The sequence below is a fragment of the Hydra viridissima genome, unplaced genomic scaffold (assembly GCF_058129835.1).
Source record: "Hydra viridissima isolate aposymbiotic clone 2 unplaced genomic scaffold, HvirCarnegie_v1 scaffold_4, whole genome shotgun sequence".
Taxonomy (NCBI): domain Eukaryota; kingdom Metazoa; phylum Cnidaria; class Hydrozoa; order Anthoathecata; family Hydridae; genus Hydra; species Hydra viridissima.
The window spans coordinates 3,343,033-3,360,000 of record NW_028324303.1 but is presented as its reverse complement, the minus strand read 5'-3'; the positions used below and the strand labels follow the sequence as shown (position 1 = coordinate 3,360,000).

Below are 16,968 nucleotides of genomic sequence, written 5' to 3'. Positions count from 1 at the left end.
ATACGGTTGACTTTTTGAAAAACCAACGATGTTAAAGGGTGCAATATTGATTGATCAAGTCTTTTTTCTCCAAAAGATGATTCTGGATTTGGAACGTTAAATACTGTGGGAAGGGTATTGTAAAAAAGACATTATCTCTAAGTCAATGTTAAGTGCTCTAATCTGAAGTTAAAAGTAGAAGAATATGCAAATCATTAGTATTTGTCATCTTGAGTAAACCAAAGACGTAAAAGAAGATCTTATTATTACATCATTGAGTAAACGAACTTTACGATTGTCTTGTTTTTCAAAAGCTAAATATTTTCCAACTGGTTTTTATTACAAAAAGTAATTTAAAAAAAGTTTTTTGGTTTGTTATAAATGCGAGAACTCCATCGAGTGTATCTAATTGGCAAAACGAGTTTAGAACACGCCCATTCTTTTGAAACTTGTCATTAATTCTTGTGAATTTTATAACAGAACAAATGACCTTTTTTCTTAAAAAAAAAACATTAATTTTTTTTTAAGCTTGTTTTGAAACATTACTTTTATGAAATGTTGATATGTATAATAAAAAGAAAATTTAAGAGTATTTACTTGAAATTGTAAAGGGAAGTCAAACATTACAAAAGTTCTATATTCGAAATCTTTGTAATAAAAAATAGAAACCAGGTTGTTATTACTTTTATAACTTTAAAACAAAATTAACCATTTAAGATGGCAACATTAGATCGTATTCTTATGAATGGAAGAAATTCTGCTTAAGTAAATGAACTCTCCAAAATTTGACGGGTCTTACAGTAATAGGATACCAAAGGAACTGTTTACAAAAATTGAAGTTTTTACTAAGTATCTCAGAATAAAGTTAAGATGATTTGTTGTATATTTTTCTACTTTGAACTTCAGATTTACGTTAATTTTGAGATCTTTACGTTGCATACGTGAACACTCTACGTTGATTTTGAGACCTATGTTTTTATACAATTCTTAAAATAAAATTCTCTACCATAGTTAGTTATAAAAAAGGGAGGTCGGAGATTGGTGGGAGAAAGTCCAGTAGTGCCAAAAAATTTTACAAGAGTCCCGTACAAATCTATTTAATTAAACTGTTCAATGCACAAACGATAAGAGTTATTACAAATAAATAAAAAGAACTATTGCTAAAGTCAAAGACTTATGTAAGCTACTTAGCTATATTTGCCTTTAGGAAAATGGAAAAATAAAACATTTATAAACAATACCACTTGTATTTGTACAGTTAATTGCTGCGTAAAACGATTTCTGAATTTTAAAAAGTGCATTTGTTACAGGAAAAAAATAATTTATTTATTGTTAGGATAGCATAGAGAGTAAACATATTTTAAATCGGAGTTTAAACCAAGATTAAAAATAGTGAGCTTACTAATCTACCAGAAAATACAAGAAATCCCATTATGCCTCGCGCGTTCAATTTACTCCAAACAATGAAAAAACCCTGGAAAGCTTTCAATTACTAATTTTCTAATCTTTAACTCTTTTTAAGGAGAATTTAGCGTGTCAAATAAAAGATCGCTACACCTTCGAATTGTTAGCAAGGAAAACCGGGGGAGTTACCGGTTATGGACTGATTTCAACTGCTAACCACATCAGAATGTAATGTTTGAATTTTGTAATTAGAATTTTGTGTGCTCAAGTCGTTTATTTGCTAATTTTATATGGTTACATTGACATTTAATAAATGAAAATCAGTTTAGTCTCTTGTGTTTAAATTTAAAGATGCGGCAATCTCCCCCTCTAAATCTTCAAACAAATCAAAATAAGATCGAGAGATTTTTAAAAATAAAACTCAAATATAAATTTTTATCACGTATATAACTGCTGCACCAATACATTACGTTATTATTATTAAGTTGGGGAAAAAAAAAAGATTTTTCTAGAGTATGGCTACATTTCCCGGACTCATCCTAATCCCATATTGTTTCTTCAACATGGTTATACACAAAAATGTATGTTTGAATCATTTACCGCCATTTATTTGTAAGTCCGTCATATTCTTTTCAAAACAGCAAAATCTTTTCAGTAATGTAAAACTTGTTCGACTATCAATTTATCTAACAAAAAACCGATATTATGTGGTTGAAATCATGTCAACATTGTCCGGACTTTTTATATTCAATATACGGTTTCTCATTTCTCCCCGAAGCGCTGTGTCGATAGCAATAACGCATTCTCGTTTCCAAACGGCTTCTTCCTCGTCTAAATTCTCGACTGGATACATTTTAAAAACTGCCGCTCTCACTGCTAGCAATTTTCTTGGATCCAATGGATATTTGTGGCCACTCAAAGTACCCCCACGTCTGCCATAACAGTTTCGACCAGTTCTTTCACTTATGGAAAAAACAACATATACCAAATTTTTAGCAAAATTACCTCGATTTCTACTTTTCAAAAACACCTGCTTTACAAGATCAGAAGATATTTGATCATTTGTGGTATCTTGAGGAGATTCACATTGCATAGAACTTTGATCTAGATACATTTCTTGAGAGGGTGGCATTCTCTTGTTTGAATCGTCAAAACTTTTCTTCAAACGACGAGTTTTTGAAAAAACAGCTGACGGTGTTTGTATTAATGGCTGCTTTTGACATTTTTCAGAATTGCTTGCATTATAGGGCACATTGAAATGCTTGATTATACTATCTAACTTATCTTCTACCCTCTTTATATATTGAATCACTTCTCCATTACTATGGTCGTCGTTAGGTTTCATTTTTATAGATGCTATTTTTGACATATCAATTATTAAATTATCCTCTTTTGTTTGGTTGGTCTGCAAATGCTGGTCAGCATCGCAAAAGTGCTTCGACCCACGATTAAGTACTTCAAGAGGTTCACTACTTAGACGTCTTTTTCGAGCACCATAAAGTTGGGAGTAGCTTGCAAGGCTTGTTTTATTCCTAACCGGTTGTTCATCTTTATTATCAGATAATGAAGTATCAGGACTGGATCCTTGCAATGATTTGTTTTCCTCTGCTGTCAAATTGATTCCAACATCTTCCGCTAAAAAAGAACTTGAATTTTAAAATACAACACTCCTCAGCTAAATTTTTTTCATTACATTGTTTTTAGACGTCTTGCTACGACTAACAGGAAATAATTAAAAAACACATAAAAGACGAGATTAATTTTGACACAAGTTGAAAAAAAAAAATCGATTAGTTTGTAAATTAATGTTTTTTTAAAACATAAATACGGTCTATCAGTATACGGTAAAACTGTCATAGATCATCGGATTCTATATAGAAAAAGTTAGATAAAAAGTTTATTTTCACCATCACAAAATTCTTGCATCTTCACAGAAAGAAACTGCAAATGCAGTGATACAGAAGGTCTGTGAGTTCTGGAATAAGGCAGGAATACCAACAGCAGAAAGCAGAAATATTGTTTGCAAACTTGACAATTTACTAAATCTTTATAGAAACATATGCCATAACAAGAGATGCAAAACATCATCTCCACATACCAAGGAATCAGAATATGCAACATCAATAGACCAATTGTTGGGGCCACTGTGATGCGATGAATTTGATACACATTGATAGCAGTTCTTGATTATTCAGCAATCTTGCAGAAAATATGTATTAAGAGGCATAGATAAAAACTTGGCAAGTCAGGAAGAAAGAGGCAGAAAACAAGAAATTGAAAGCACAGAGAGACCAGGAGAAATAGACAGCAGAAATGAATGAGAGCTGTAAAAGATCTACTGGTGATGAATCCTTGAACTGTACAGAAAATGAATCTGACAGTAGTGGCAGTGCCAAGAGGTCATAAATGCCTACAATCAGCTGAAGCCACCTAACCTGCAATGGGATGCAGACTTCATGATTAAAATGATCAGTCCATTCAGCACAACTCAGTGTCATTCTTCAACATTCTTAAACTGAGCAGTTCCTTGCTGTCAGAAGAACTCAGCAAGTAGTCTGAAGGGGAAGCCTATCAAAAGTCATTTAAAATAATCCAGGCTCTTAAAGTCATTAATGACAGTGCTAAAAGGGCATTGCACTGGGAACAGAATTTAATTACCCAGCTACAGAACAGGAAGAGCAGAAACAATTCCTGTTTCAAACTGCTAAATGCCACTGCAAGCAATTCCCAAAAGTTAACCCTTATTGGAAAAATTGATGAATCAGACATCTGATTGGCTGATAACTGAAATGACAGATAACAACTGTTACATTTGAGTAACCCTGACATTTTAGCACCATTGTAATGTTTGTTTTTGAATTGTGTTTTGTAATATGCTAAGTTGCTAAAACGCTACTGATATATAACTTATTGCTATATGCAGGTATTTTCATCCAGTCAACATTGCCTATTAAACATGTTGACCAGGTGAAAATACCTGGATATACAATACATTTTACATATTTGACAACTTTAATGTGAATTGAGAGAGTACTAAATATTGTTTAATGCTAAAAAGATTTTTCACTTTTTATCTAGTCACCAAAAGGAACATGAAGAGCAAAGAGCACTAAGAAATTGATTTTAAATCATCCTTACATTCACAGTACTGTGTGTGTGTGTGTGTGTGTGTGTGTGTGTATATATATGTATACACACAGTATTGTGAATATTTTAGACAACTTGTATAATTAGACATATTTACAATTTTTTTAAAGCGTACTTAAGTTTAATAATATATAAGAAAAGTTGAAAGAGTATATTATTTTGAATAAATAAACAAAATTGATGAGGGAACATGAGGGATTTGTTTGTTTATTTATTAAAACGATGTGTCATAACAACTACTGACCAAGCGTTCATCTAAATAAAAAATAAAAGTAAACTGGTTTAAACTGATTCAGGTTCATACTCCTTCATTTTTTGTTTTTGGCAGTATAGAGTGCAGTCATCGAATGAATTTAGTACAATAATTATGGGTTTTGGTACATTTTTTAAAAATTGTTATTTTTTATGAACACAGTTAGACAAATAGTTAAAAACAATTAAACAAAGTTATTAGTTTTCATTTTTAGATAAATTAAATGTTTGTTTTCATTTTTAAATGTTTAGTTTTCATTTTTAGGTTAATTAAATGGCTAAAATATCTTTAATAGAGACAAAAAGTTATTGTGCTTCACAAAGAAGGTTATTCGCAGCGCCAAATTTTGTCCAAAACAGGATATTCAAAGACTGCTATTACAGAAATCATTAAAAAGTTTAGAAAAACTGGCTCCTTGAAGATAGAAAAAAAAAGTGGTAGACCTCCTAAGCTAACAAAAGATGACAATAAATATTTAAAAACCCTTTCTTTAAGAAATAGGAAAAAAACATCAATCGAGTTGGCAAAGGACATTTACACAGCAACTGGGAAAAATGTCAGCTCTTCTTATATTCGACGACACCTATTCAAATTTGGATTAAGAGGGTGTGTTGCAATTCGAAAACCATTATTACAGCGTGGCAACAAAGAAAAACAACTTAAATATGCAAAACAACACAAAGATTGGCCCAGGAAATGTTTAATCGGGTTCTGTTCATTGATGAGTCCAAATTCAAAAGTTTTCAAACAAAAAGATGCCAATATGTTCGAAGAAGAATTGGAGAAGCCTATCAGCCCAAGTGTTTAAACCCTACTATTAAACACGGAGGAGGCTCTTTACAAGTTTGGGGCTGTTTATCTTCAACTGGAGTAGGTGATTTGATCAAATAGAGGGGTGACACACCGGGGAACATTATGTGGATATCCTAAGGCACCATGCTGTATCATCCAAAATGAGACTAATAGGTCATAACTTTATTCTGCAGCAGGACAATAACCTAAAACATTTTTCCTGAGTGGCAAAAAATTATTTAAATGAATTGGCAGAGGAAGGAGTACTGGAATTGATGACCTGGCCTCTCCTGATTCCAGATTTGAATATAAGTGAGCATATTTGGGATTACCTGGATAGAAAGAAGGTCAAACATGCTCCCTGAAATGCTGAAGAATGTTTTGAAGTACTTCAAAGAGAATGGCACAACATACCCCAGGATTTTATAACTAATTTGTATGAATCTATTCCCCCACAAATATTGGCTGTGATTAAGGCAAATGGAGGTATTAAGTAGTATTATCTTAATATAGTAGATATTAAGAGTTTTTTATGAAGTTTGACATTAAAAAGTTGGTTATTGTTCCATATTTTTGTGTGAAATGCATGTGTTTTAATAAGTTTATAATACAGAACTACAAACTTAAATATTAGTGAATTCTCCGGGATTTTTTGAAAAAATGTAAGTGGTCTAAAACATATTTACAATACTGTGTGTGTGTATATATATATATATATATATATATATATATATATATATATATATATATATATATATATATATATATATATATATATTAGGGTGATGACTTTTATACAACCTCGTTTCCCTGTATCATAATTTGATGAGCTTTCATTTAAGATTAAATAAAATATTACATTCAAGGCGATTTGATAAAAAAACCTCACGCACATAATGATTTTAAGAATTTTATTTATTAGCTTTTTAGCCAAATTTTTGAAGCCACTGTAAGCAGATACAAAATTGAACACAAGTTGTAGAGTCACATGCATACAACATTATATAGAATCATCACACGCACAAGGAAATCAAATATTCACGATAATGTTATTAGAGAGGATCAATCTCAGTGGGAGGTTGTCCTTGTTGCGGCAGGAGTTGTGCAGTTTTTGCATAACTTTATTGGCACGCTTGTAGCACTGGTTGCTTTGGGCAATTTTGATTGGAGAGTCATCTGTTTTCCAGTGGGTTTTCAAGCAATTGAGAGCTTTTGGGTAGTCATTCAGACCTTCAGTTAGTTCTTCAAAATCTTCAACGCGGAACAATTGACTGCTGAAACAATGGTCAGCCCATGAGTGAGAAATGAATGAACAGATTTTATGCAACCTGATCCGGGTTTCTGGCATCAGAATAAACGCAAGAACGGCTAGAATGATATGAGAGTTCCAGCGTGGATTGCTGATGTTTGGGATCTGTTTGAAATTCACGAAGGAGATCTCCGCCTGTTTCCTTAATCTCAGTTTTACCGTTGCTGAAGGCTGCTTTCAATTTATTGTAATTGCTCATTAAATCCTGCACAAAGAAATACTCGATGTTTGGTGATTTAGTTGACCCATGGAACTCATCGTCCATGACAACACGAAGAACGCTGTCTAGCACATAGTGCTGGCAACTGATGAACTTGGGTTTGGGGTGACCTTTCTCTTCGAACATTTGCTGCAGCCGAACATCAACGCCTGTCTTCTTGCCGGTATTCAAGTTTTTTGCGTTGGCAACAATCATCACAACTGATCCCCACAGGTTGAACTCCTCTAAAACATCCTGGAGTCCTTCTGCGATTGTTTGAGCTTTCCCATCTTTCAATTTTAGCGCAGTTAACGTAATTTCTTTAGATTCATTCTTGAGGACCACGGCCTGATATTCAAAGCCCTCAATGTGTTTGCCGTCAAAGTGTATACTCCACTTCTCCAGATAAAGCGTGCTCACCAAGAATTTCTTCACCCGAGCAGCTCTCATGTAGATAGCCTTGTGGATTGCTGATTGACATGGGGCTGGGATTTCAATGCCCTCACCAGAAAGCTGGTGGGACGACAGCTTTGAGCATGTAACAAGACGTCTTGCAATACCTGTTGGGTTAGGCTTCCTTTTGCTCATTGAAAATTCTATACATTTTTCTTCTACATAAATTATTGCACAAGTTGGTTTCATGACTTATGTTATATACAGTATATATATATATGTATATAAATATATATATATATATATATATATATATATATATATATATATATATATATATATATATATATATATATATATATATATACACACATACATACTGTATATAACATAAGTTATTATAACAACTGTTATTTATGTAGGCATTTTATGTAATTGTATATACTGTATAATACAATTACATAAAATGCTAAAATGCCTATATAAATAACAGTTCAAAGTGGTTTGTGCATGACCTTTTTCAATATTTTAATGGAAAAAACGTCATTTTAGTCATTAATAGGCAAAAGTTCATTCATTTGTGCTACAGGAAATAATGTTTGGGAAAAAAAATCAAAAAGTCATCACCCTAATATATATATATATATATATATATATATATATATATATATATATATATATATATATATATATATATATATATATATATATATATATATATATATATTAGGGTAGGTTGATTTTACCATTTTTTTCGAATATCAAATTGAGTAATGTTGCAGTCACTGTAACTTGGGTATAACAACAACTCCAGCAAAATTCAGGAATACTATATTAAAAATGGCTTGCGGATTTGTATCTTAAGTTTTAAATTATGCCCTAAACTTGTAAGTTTCTAAAATATTTGGAATTTCAATATTTGACATTTTTAAATTCCAAATATTTCAAAATATCTCATTTTGCATATACACCTTGTACAGAAAGTTTAAACGCACTTGTTTTTTTAACGTCTATAATTCTTTTAAGAAATGATAACCCGATAAATTGATGAGATATGGTCCGAATTTTTTATGTTTATTTTTACTAATGGTTTAATTTATCGATTTAGAGAAAAAAAAAGAAAATAAGGACACCATAAAGAAGGTGGAGGGTGATGAGAAAATTAACGGAGCAATTAAGTCCTTTCAATTTTTTGAAATAAAGTTTAAACGCACTTTGGTTGGAAAACTCGTAACTCTAGTTAATTGATTGATTTTTTCTTGCAGTCTTTCGCATTTTCAACACTCAAAAGCCTGCTATCGTTAGCATAATGTACTTGCATCTTTATTCCTTTTTTATTTTGCAAAAAAAACTGCGTCTACGACTTGATTCAACCTTCAGCCATTTTCAACTGATAAAACTTTGTCAAAAGATCATATTTTCATGGGTAAAAGAGCTGTCTCATCGAAAATCAAATGGCAAGTCATTGGCATGCATAAATTGAAAATGAGCAATCAACAAATTGGCAAACATTTGAATATTTCTGAATTCAGCGTTCGTACAACAATAAAAAATTACTTATCGACTGGTAGTGTCAATGATCAACCTCGTATTGGGCGCCCAAAAAAACTGTCACCTCGCAATGAAAACATGCTTTATACGCTTAGCAGACGCAACCCAAAAGCAGGAGTGTCAGCTTTGACTGCAGAAATCAATAGTTCGCTTGTAGACAAAACAGTTAGTCATACGACAATAAGTAAGCTATTACGCAAAAAAGAATTAAATTCGTTTCATGCTGTAAGAAAGCCTATGTTGCCGTTAACCGATCGTCTAAAGCAAAAAAAAATGGTGCAAAGAGCGTTTAAATTATTCGGTGGAACAATTGAAAATAATTATCTTTAGCGATGAGTCGAATTTTGAAATTATTAACAGAAAAAACAAAAGATTTGTTCGTCGCAAAAATACGGAAAAATATTTGAAGCAACACATACACAGCCGTATTCAAAAAAGTGGTGGCTCTGTCAGCATATGGGGATGCATATCAGGCTCAGGCATTGGCTGTCATAAAATATACGAAGGAAGATTGAACCAGTATGGGTATCGTGACATTTTGGAAAATTCGCTTATCCCTAGTTGTGATTTGTTCCAGGCTGATCAAAACTGGTTATTTCAACAAGACAATGCTCCATGTCATACAGCACATTCAATTACCAATTATTTCGTTGAAAGTAATATTCGACTCATGACTTGGCCAGCACGATCACCTGACTTAAACCCGATCGAAAATTTATGGAGCTGGATGGATTATCAACTAACAAAAAAGCAAATAACAAGTCACGAAATGCTTAAAAAAGAACTAACGAAATTGTGGCTTGAAATTCCAATCAAGATGATTGAAAATCTTATTGAATCAATGCCAAGCCGATTACAAGCATGTATCAAAAACAACGGGGGTCATATCCCATATTAACATATTTCCATGACAAAAAATTACTAAGTGCGTTTAAACTTTATTGCACTTTCTTCTCATCAATTTTTTAATTTCTTGTGTTTCATATTACATTTCAGAAAAGATTTTGTGTTTTTTTTTCTTTGAAAGTTGTGTTTTTTTCTTAATTAATAATTGGCTAAGAAAAACAAAAACAAAAAATGAAGACCCATCATCAGATTTTCTCTTTGCACCAGTCCAAACTTACCATAATTTACAAAAAAACAAGTGCGTTTAAACTTTCTGTACAAGGTGTATAATGCAACCAATAAAATGTTTGTTAAGCTACACCAGCCTATCAAATTTAACACATCTGGCAATTGTTAAATGAATAAACAGATAAATATAAAATAGTAAAGAAAAACTTCAACAAGAATTACAAATATTATCAACAATAAAAAAATGCCAAAAAGTATAGTTACACCTATTACATGAAAAAAAAGTGGAAAGAAGTATGGTGGTGGTCCATATGAATTATTAATGACAAAGCCAAGTACTTACAGACAGGTTATTCAATGCTACTACTATCTTATTCATGTAAAGCCAACTGCAGATATCATAGAAATTACTGAGCAAGTTAAAAATAATTTAAAATCAGTTTGGGTTGCAGTGAATCCTAATCTACCTCTAATAACTGACAAATCTATTGCTAGAAAGGTAAAGGATCTTCTCATTCTAGTGAAAAACATTAATCGAAAGCATGGTAGAGCAAGTACCAAACAAAATCTTAATGCAGATTTGGATAAGCTTTTCGATATTTCTGCTTGTTCTTGCTCATTGGTTATGCTACCTTGCAGTGGTAGAAAAGTATCATGCAATAAAGTGAATTGCTCAGAAGAACATATTATATGTATTTGCCCTTAAAATGCAAAATTACCTTTTGAAGATAGAGTTTATCTTTAAAGGAGCTTATCAACTTTCTTCAGTTGATAAAGTAGCTTTCAAAAGAAACAAGAGGATTGATAATGAGCAACAACAACTATCTCAAAGGGTAGTTGATAAAGCAGAATCTCTCATATAACAAATAATGTCATCTGAAGAAGCTAGCTGTTTAACTGAAACTGAGGTAAACTTATTGTAACTTTATTTATATATTTTAAGTACACACAAATTTTGTATGCTGCAATTTCTTTCAGGAAGAAGCTGAATGGCAACCAATAAAGGAATTTCGTGGAGACTACAACTTAATTAAACCCCCCAGGTTTGCTATGGAATTAGTCAGAAATGAGTGTTTGTTAAACTAAGGTGTAGCTCTTGCAAATGGTTTACTACGTGACATTAAATATATTTTGAGAAAAGATCTCAATATCAATCACATCTTGATTGACAAATGTAAATTGATAGGGCTAAAGCACAAGTAAAGATAGTTAGTGAAGGTAAAGATCTAGAAAAAAAAAAATCAGTTAATTTGCCTTGGTGTAGATAGCAAACTTGATTAGACCACTTGAACTTCTTGCATAATAAACTCACCTGAAGGGAAATTCCTCAAAAAATCTAATGAACCTGAACATCACCTCACATTTACTTTTGAAGATGGAAAAATCTAATGGAACCTATTGACTCATAGAACAATTCCTATTATTGGTGCAACTGGTTTAGTACTTGCAAAAGAGATGTTCAGTGTTTTACAAGAATTTAACAGTGTTGAAAGTATACTGGTACCAATACTGGTCCAATAAGTGGTTTAGTGGTAAAACTTGAAGAGTTGTTAAAATAAAAACTGCATCTCATTGGGTGCGCACTACATCAAAAAAAATTTCTTTAAGAGCTCTTTTTAAAAAACTAGATAGTGTAACAACTGGACCAGGAAGCCTTCTTGGCAAAAGATGTGCTGAAAATATTCAGGATTCACATCAAGTTTTGTTTGAACTTGTCACAAGTCCTATAGTTGATGGGTATATTCCAAAAGAAGCACTGAAAGACCTTAGTAGTGATCAATCACTTTTATTTGAGTATTGCAAAGGAGTATGGTCTGGTAAAGTTGCTGATAAATGGGCTGCTTGTAAAATTGGTCCACTTATCCATGCAAGGTGGTTAACTCTAGCTATTCGCATTCTCTGTTTATATACAAGAGACAATCAACCAAACCAGTCTTTAAAAAAACTAGTCTACTTTATTCTTCAAGTTTATGCTCTAACATGGTTTGAAAAAAGGACATCATCCAAACTGCATGATTCTCCTCGTCTTCTTTTTTCTGCTATCATTCGACTAGATATTCTCCCATTTAATGGTGTGATACATTGTGAAGCAGAACATTACAAATAATGCATTCTGTCTAAGACCTGAAAACATTCTCTATGCCATGGTTAAAGATGATGACAACAAGATCCAAAATCATGGTTTTAAATCAATATTGACTTTTAGACAAAGGCATCTTTTTAAACTATTTAATTGACTTAGTAACTTAAAAAAAATCATTTTTTTATTCTTTTAAACACGATCATAACGCAGTATTGATCACAATTTTATATTTAGAGAATGAACTTGACCAGTTTTCAAAATGAATTGAAAAAAACTCCTGTAATAAATTTTAATGCCAATCACTGGTATGAGTTGATAGACCTCACTGCTCCAGACATTACGGAACCTCCTACTACATAACTACATAACATTTTACAATTCAAGAAATTCAGCACTTCATAGACAATTCTGTTAAGCCAGATATTCCGGACCTCCCATCTCACTCACTGAGTGTAGAGCGAACTGTTAAACTAGTATCAGAAGCATCCCATTATATTTCCGGGTTTGAGAATCAACACAGCTGCATCTTGACAAAATTGCTTAGCAGAAAGATGCTTCAAGCATATATGTCAAAAGGATACTATTCCCATTCATATGATATTTTGATAAATATCATCATTTGAATAGGAATAATATCCTTTTTTGAATAAATTCAAAAAGTTACTAAACTAGATAAACAATTTTTTATAAATTTAGAATCATAAATTAAAAAAAAGGCATTTAGAAAACTTTTTAACATATTCTCACAATTGAAAATTTTAATTTCTGCTTATCACCCTTTTTACAGCGTTTTTTGTACAATGGCAATAATCTTTAAAATTAAATCCGCAAACCATTTTTCATCCAAAATCACTGAAATTTTTTTGAGGTATTTCATTACAATTACCTCCAACTACTGCAACATTACACAATGGCCCCGGGTAAAATCAACCTACCCTAATATATGTATATACACACACACACACATATATATTATGTATGACAACCCCTTGTGAAGCAATGTTGCCCTACAGGTAAAAAGCTCATGGAAACCAATCTACTTACAAATTATTTGAATATCATGATCCATTATAAAAAAAAGTTTTCGACCAACAGATTGAAAAGTACAGAAAATTACAACTTAACAGTATACTTATCAACTTAAACAGTATACAAAAACTAAATAATTAGTTTATAAAAGGTAGTGATAAGTAGTTTGTGTACATTCTATAAGAAGCTGTTTAACTATTTTTAGGAATGACATCCAAAATTTAAGCGAAACAAAATTTTATCTGAAATAAACTTTAGGCTGTTCTTAATGATGAGACACTGCACATTTTCAGAGCTATTTGACAAACAAGCAATTACTTTGCTATTACTACATTACTTATTCTTTTTTGCATAAACACCAGTTAATTCTTATGTATGAACTCAGTATGTTTCAACATGTAACAAATGTTATGATGTAGGACGATTTTATGGCTCTAATTTTTCCAAACTCACTAAAACCTTTCAATGTTTGAGATTTCTTTCTTAAAGTGGAGCTATACAAAATACTTAACAAAAGTTGTAGAAAAAACTTAAAAAAACTATGAACGGGGCGATTATTTTTGATATGTATTTAAATCAAGTAGTTTAAGTGCTGTATAAATCTCAAAAAAAATAATTAAATATTATGATAACAATAAACAATAGGTAGGATACAAATGAGATATGTAAGGATGTATATTACTGCTCCAGTTCAATAGTGTAATATCTAAAAACCAGACATTTTGAGAAAAATGACTTTGAAATTGTAAAGCACAAAGAATATGCTTTTGAAGTGAAGAACCATAGAAAAGCTTTAATTAAAAAGTCATGAAAAATAAATTATTTTACAATATTTCAGTGTTGCAAAGGAAAGATCATCCCTTCTTTGTTCAGAATAAATGCACATGTTAAAATGACCATTTTTGAGATGTTACACTGTTGAATTGGGACAATGATATATTCTATAATACTCAAAAAATATACTGCACTAAAATTTATAATTTTTTTCAGCTGCATATTGCTGATCATTCTGGCAGATTATTTAAGGTTATCAAGATTTTTGATAATTACAATATTATTTAAAATAATTAGAATAATGTCCTGTTTCACTTGATTGGTACATAAAAGCTGGAAATGCACATTAGTCATTAATCAGTACCTGACCAAATTTGGGTTTGCCCAAATAAAGTAGGATTTTATTGGACATTACGTACAAGATATATATCTTAAGAGTATCAACCTTAACAATTGGATGTTTGTAAATGTTAACCTATACAACTAAACTAAATACAACCATACCAGAATCATTGCTCTTATCATTATATGATGACTTTCTTTTATGCTCAACAAGATTGTGATGATTTACATCTAAAAAATAAAGTAATAAAGTTTAACAACAGTTTATTGCTAATTACAACTTGCTAAACATTTTACCCTTTTTCTAAATATTTTAAAAACAGATTTTTGCTATTGATTTGTTTTTAAAACTTATTTGATATTTAGTTTATTTGAAATTTAATTTTAAAAACTTTCCTGATGTTTAATATTTAAAGTATATTTGGTTTTTAGGCTTCAAATAATGAGTTTGAAATTTAGCGTTGCAGGTGTCTCAATTACCCACAAAAAATTTTCCACAATTTTTTCATGCAGTTTATAATTGAAAAATCTGAAAACTATGACTCTATGGTTGAATGTACAATCCACAGAATAGAATTTCATATTTTAGTTGAAAACACTCAAGACTTATTATTTTTTTAAATCTATATTTATATATAATTTAACAATCACAGAGCATGCTTTTGCTTTTTATACTATCTTCCCTACAAAATTGTTAAAGTTTCCAAATTTTTATGGGTAAGGACTAAACATGAGTCAATAATAATTGGAACCTTTAAATGTATATGTAAGAAAAAATATAACAAAAAATATAACAAAAAATAAATCTTGCCAAAAGCATAAAACCACAGTAAAATAAAAACTATACTAATTGTTAGCAAGTGAAAAACTAAAAAACTATGCTAATTGTCAATTTGAAAGAGTTTCTATTACTATATGCTATGCAGATGCAGCATGATATAGAATAATAAAAACTCTTCAAAATTGATTTTGATCTTAAGTCTAATTGTTAAAAGCTGAAAAAAATAATTTGACATTTTTGGGTAGCACCAATCTATCAATCCATGTTTTGTAAATAAGGCTTTTTAATTACTGATTTCAACTGACTATTTTTATTATATTAAGAAGCTAGAGTACAATGTGCACTATACGCAAGCAATATCTGAAAATCCATCAAAACTGACCCTCTTTATTTTTGTTTTGCACCTTTCATTGTTAAATAACGAAAGACTGAAAAAAAGGATTGATGAAATAATCAGTACAGAGCAGTTCACACTTTAAACAAAAACATTTTTCCTAAATAAAATTAAAAAGCTGCTTACATTTTAATATTGTTTAACTGTAGGGTTCATTAGGATTGTAAACTGATTTACATCCTATGCGTACAAACAGATTTCTAGAAATTTTGAATACAGATCTTATAACTTTTTTTGCTGGTATTTGCAGATATGAAATCCATCAGAATTTCAATATTACTTTAGCTTGGTCAAAAATAGCAAAATGAAACTGGAAATATACATAATTGCACAAAATCAAGTTTGTTTAGTAACTCATTCAACATTTGATTTAATAATAAAAAACAGTTAAAGGAAATTTGGGAAACTTTTTAAAAATCTCTTGTCTTAAAAGAAATACAGATCAATTTTTACTGTAAGAAATCTCTGGAAAATTGCTTTGTATTTACAGACTTATGTTTTCAGTTTTGTACTTTTAAAAATCTTTGTAAGAGTTTTAAAAGACCTGTAATGCGTTTATGGGATTGACGCCAGGTGTTAACAGATTGGTGATAAATGCAGTATATATTTTTTAGAAGGATGTTAGCTGTAATGTTCGCCAAGATATCAAAAAGGTCCCATATATCTGCGTGATATAAATAATAAGCTTAAAGATACTTAGTTAAATGGTATTTTAACTCTTTACATACCTTCAACATTTATAAAACATTGATTACAGGACAGACACGAAACACCTAACAGTTTTTCTTGAACTTTTTTGGAGACTAAACTTCCATCGTGTACATTAACGATATGTTGCTCAAGTTCTGCAATAATGACAAAGTGTTCACGACAAACGTTACATCGATAAGTAACTAATTCAGAATCGCCTTCATCTTCAACGGTAATGGCACTTCGTGCTGGCATCGGTCTTGTTTCTATGTTTCCACTATTTGACCTTAAGGGAAATGAGTTTTCTTCCAAGCTCATACTTAGTAATAGTGTCTTACTATATACAACACATTCCGATAACTTAGGTTATACCAATTTGTCGAAAAACTTCTTAAACGAAGTAGAACGATCGTGGTGTTCGAAATCCCCGCAATCGATCGATTAGTTTCTGGTCCTCCCGCAAAGTTGTAACGTGCTCTCCATCATGAATAAATTAAGGCTCGACGTTTGGACGTTCGTAGTAATTGGGACGAAAATAATGGAATTTCCGATCATTGATAAACGAAATTTTCCTTGCCGGAGTACGTCAAGTTAATAAATCCGAAAGTTTATTGGCCAGTCTGTAAAGTCATGAATTTATATAATTTAAATTAGATACATAAATTACTTCACGAAAAGAAAAAAAAAAAAAATTTTGGCGGCTTTTAATGTAGTTTTTTTGATTTACTTAATATCTGTGTTACAACTTTCGGAATATTTTGTAGTATTAAAAGT

General features: G+C 31.1%; 1 protein-coding gene across 1 annotated transcript; it reads right to left on the bottom strand.

Moving 5' to 3' along the window:
- Window positions 1-1,811: 1,811 nt before the first annotated feature.
- On the bottom strand, window positions 1,812-16,798 carry LOC145183408 (uncharacterized). The gene is made up of 3 exons (XM_090085376.1): window positions 16,233-16,798; window positions 14,492-14,560; window positions 1,812-3,018 (listed from the first exon to the last, which is right to left on the bottom strand). Exons 1-3 carry the CDS (start codon window positions 16,510-16,512, stop codon window positions 2,087-2,089), a joined length of 1,281 nt encoding a protein of 426 aa, XP_089941502.1. The 5' UTR covers window positions 16,513-16,798; the 3' UTR covers window positions 1,812-2,086.
- Window positions 16,799-16,968: the final 170 nt, after the last annotated feature.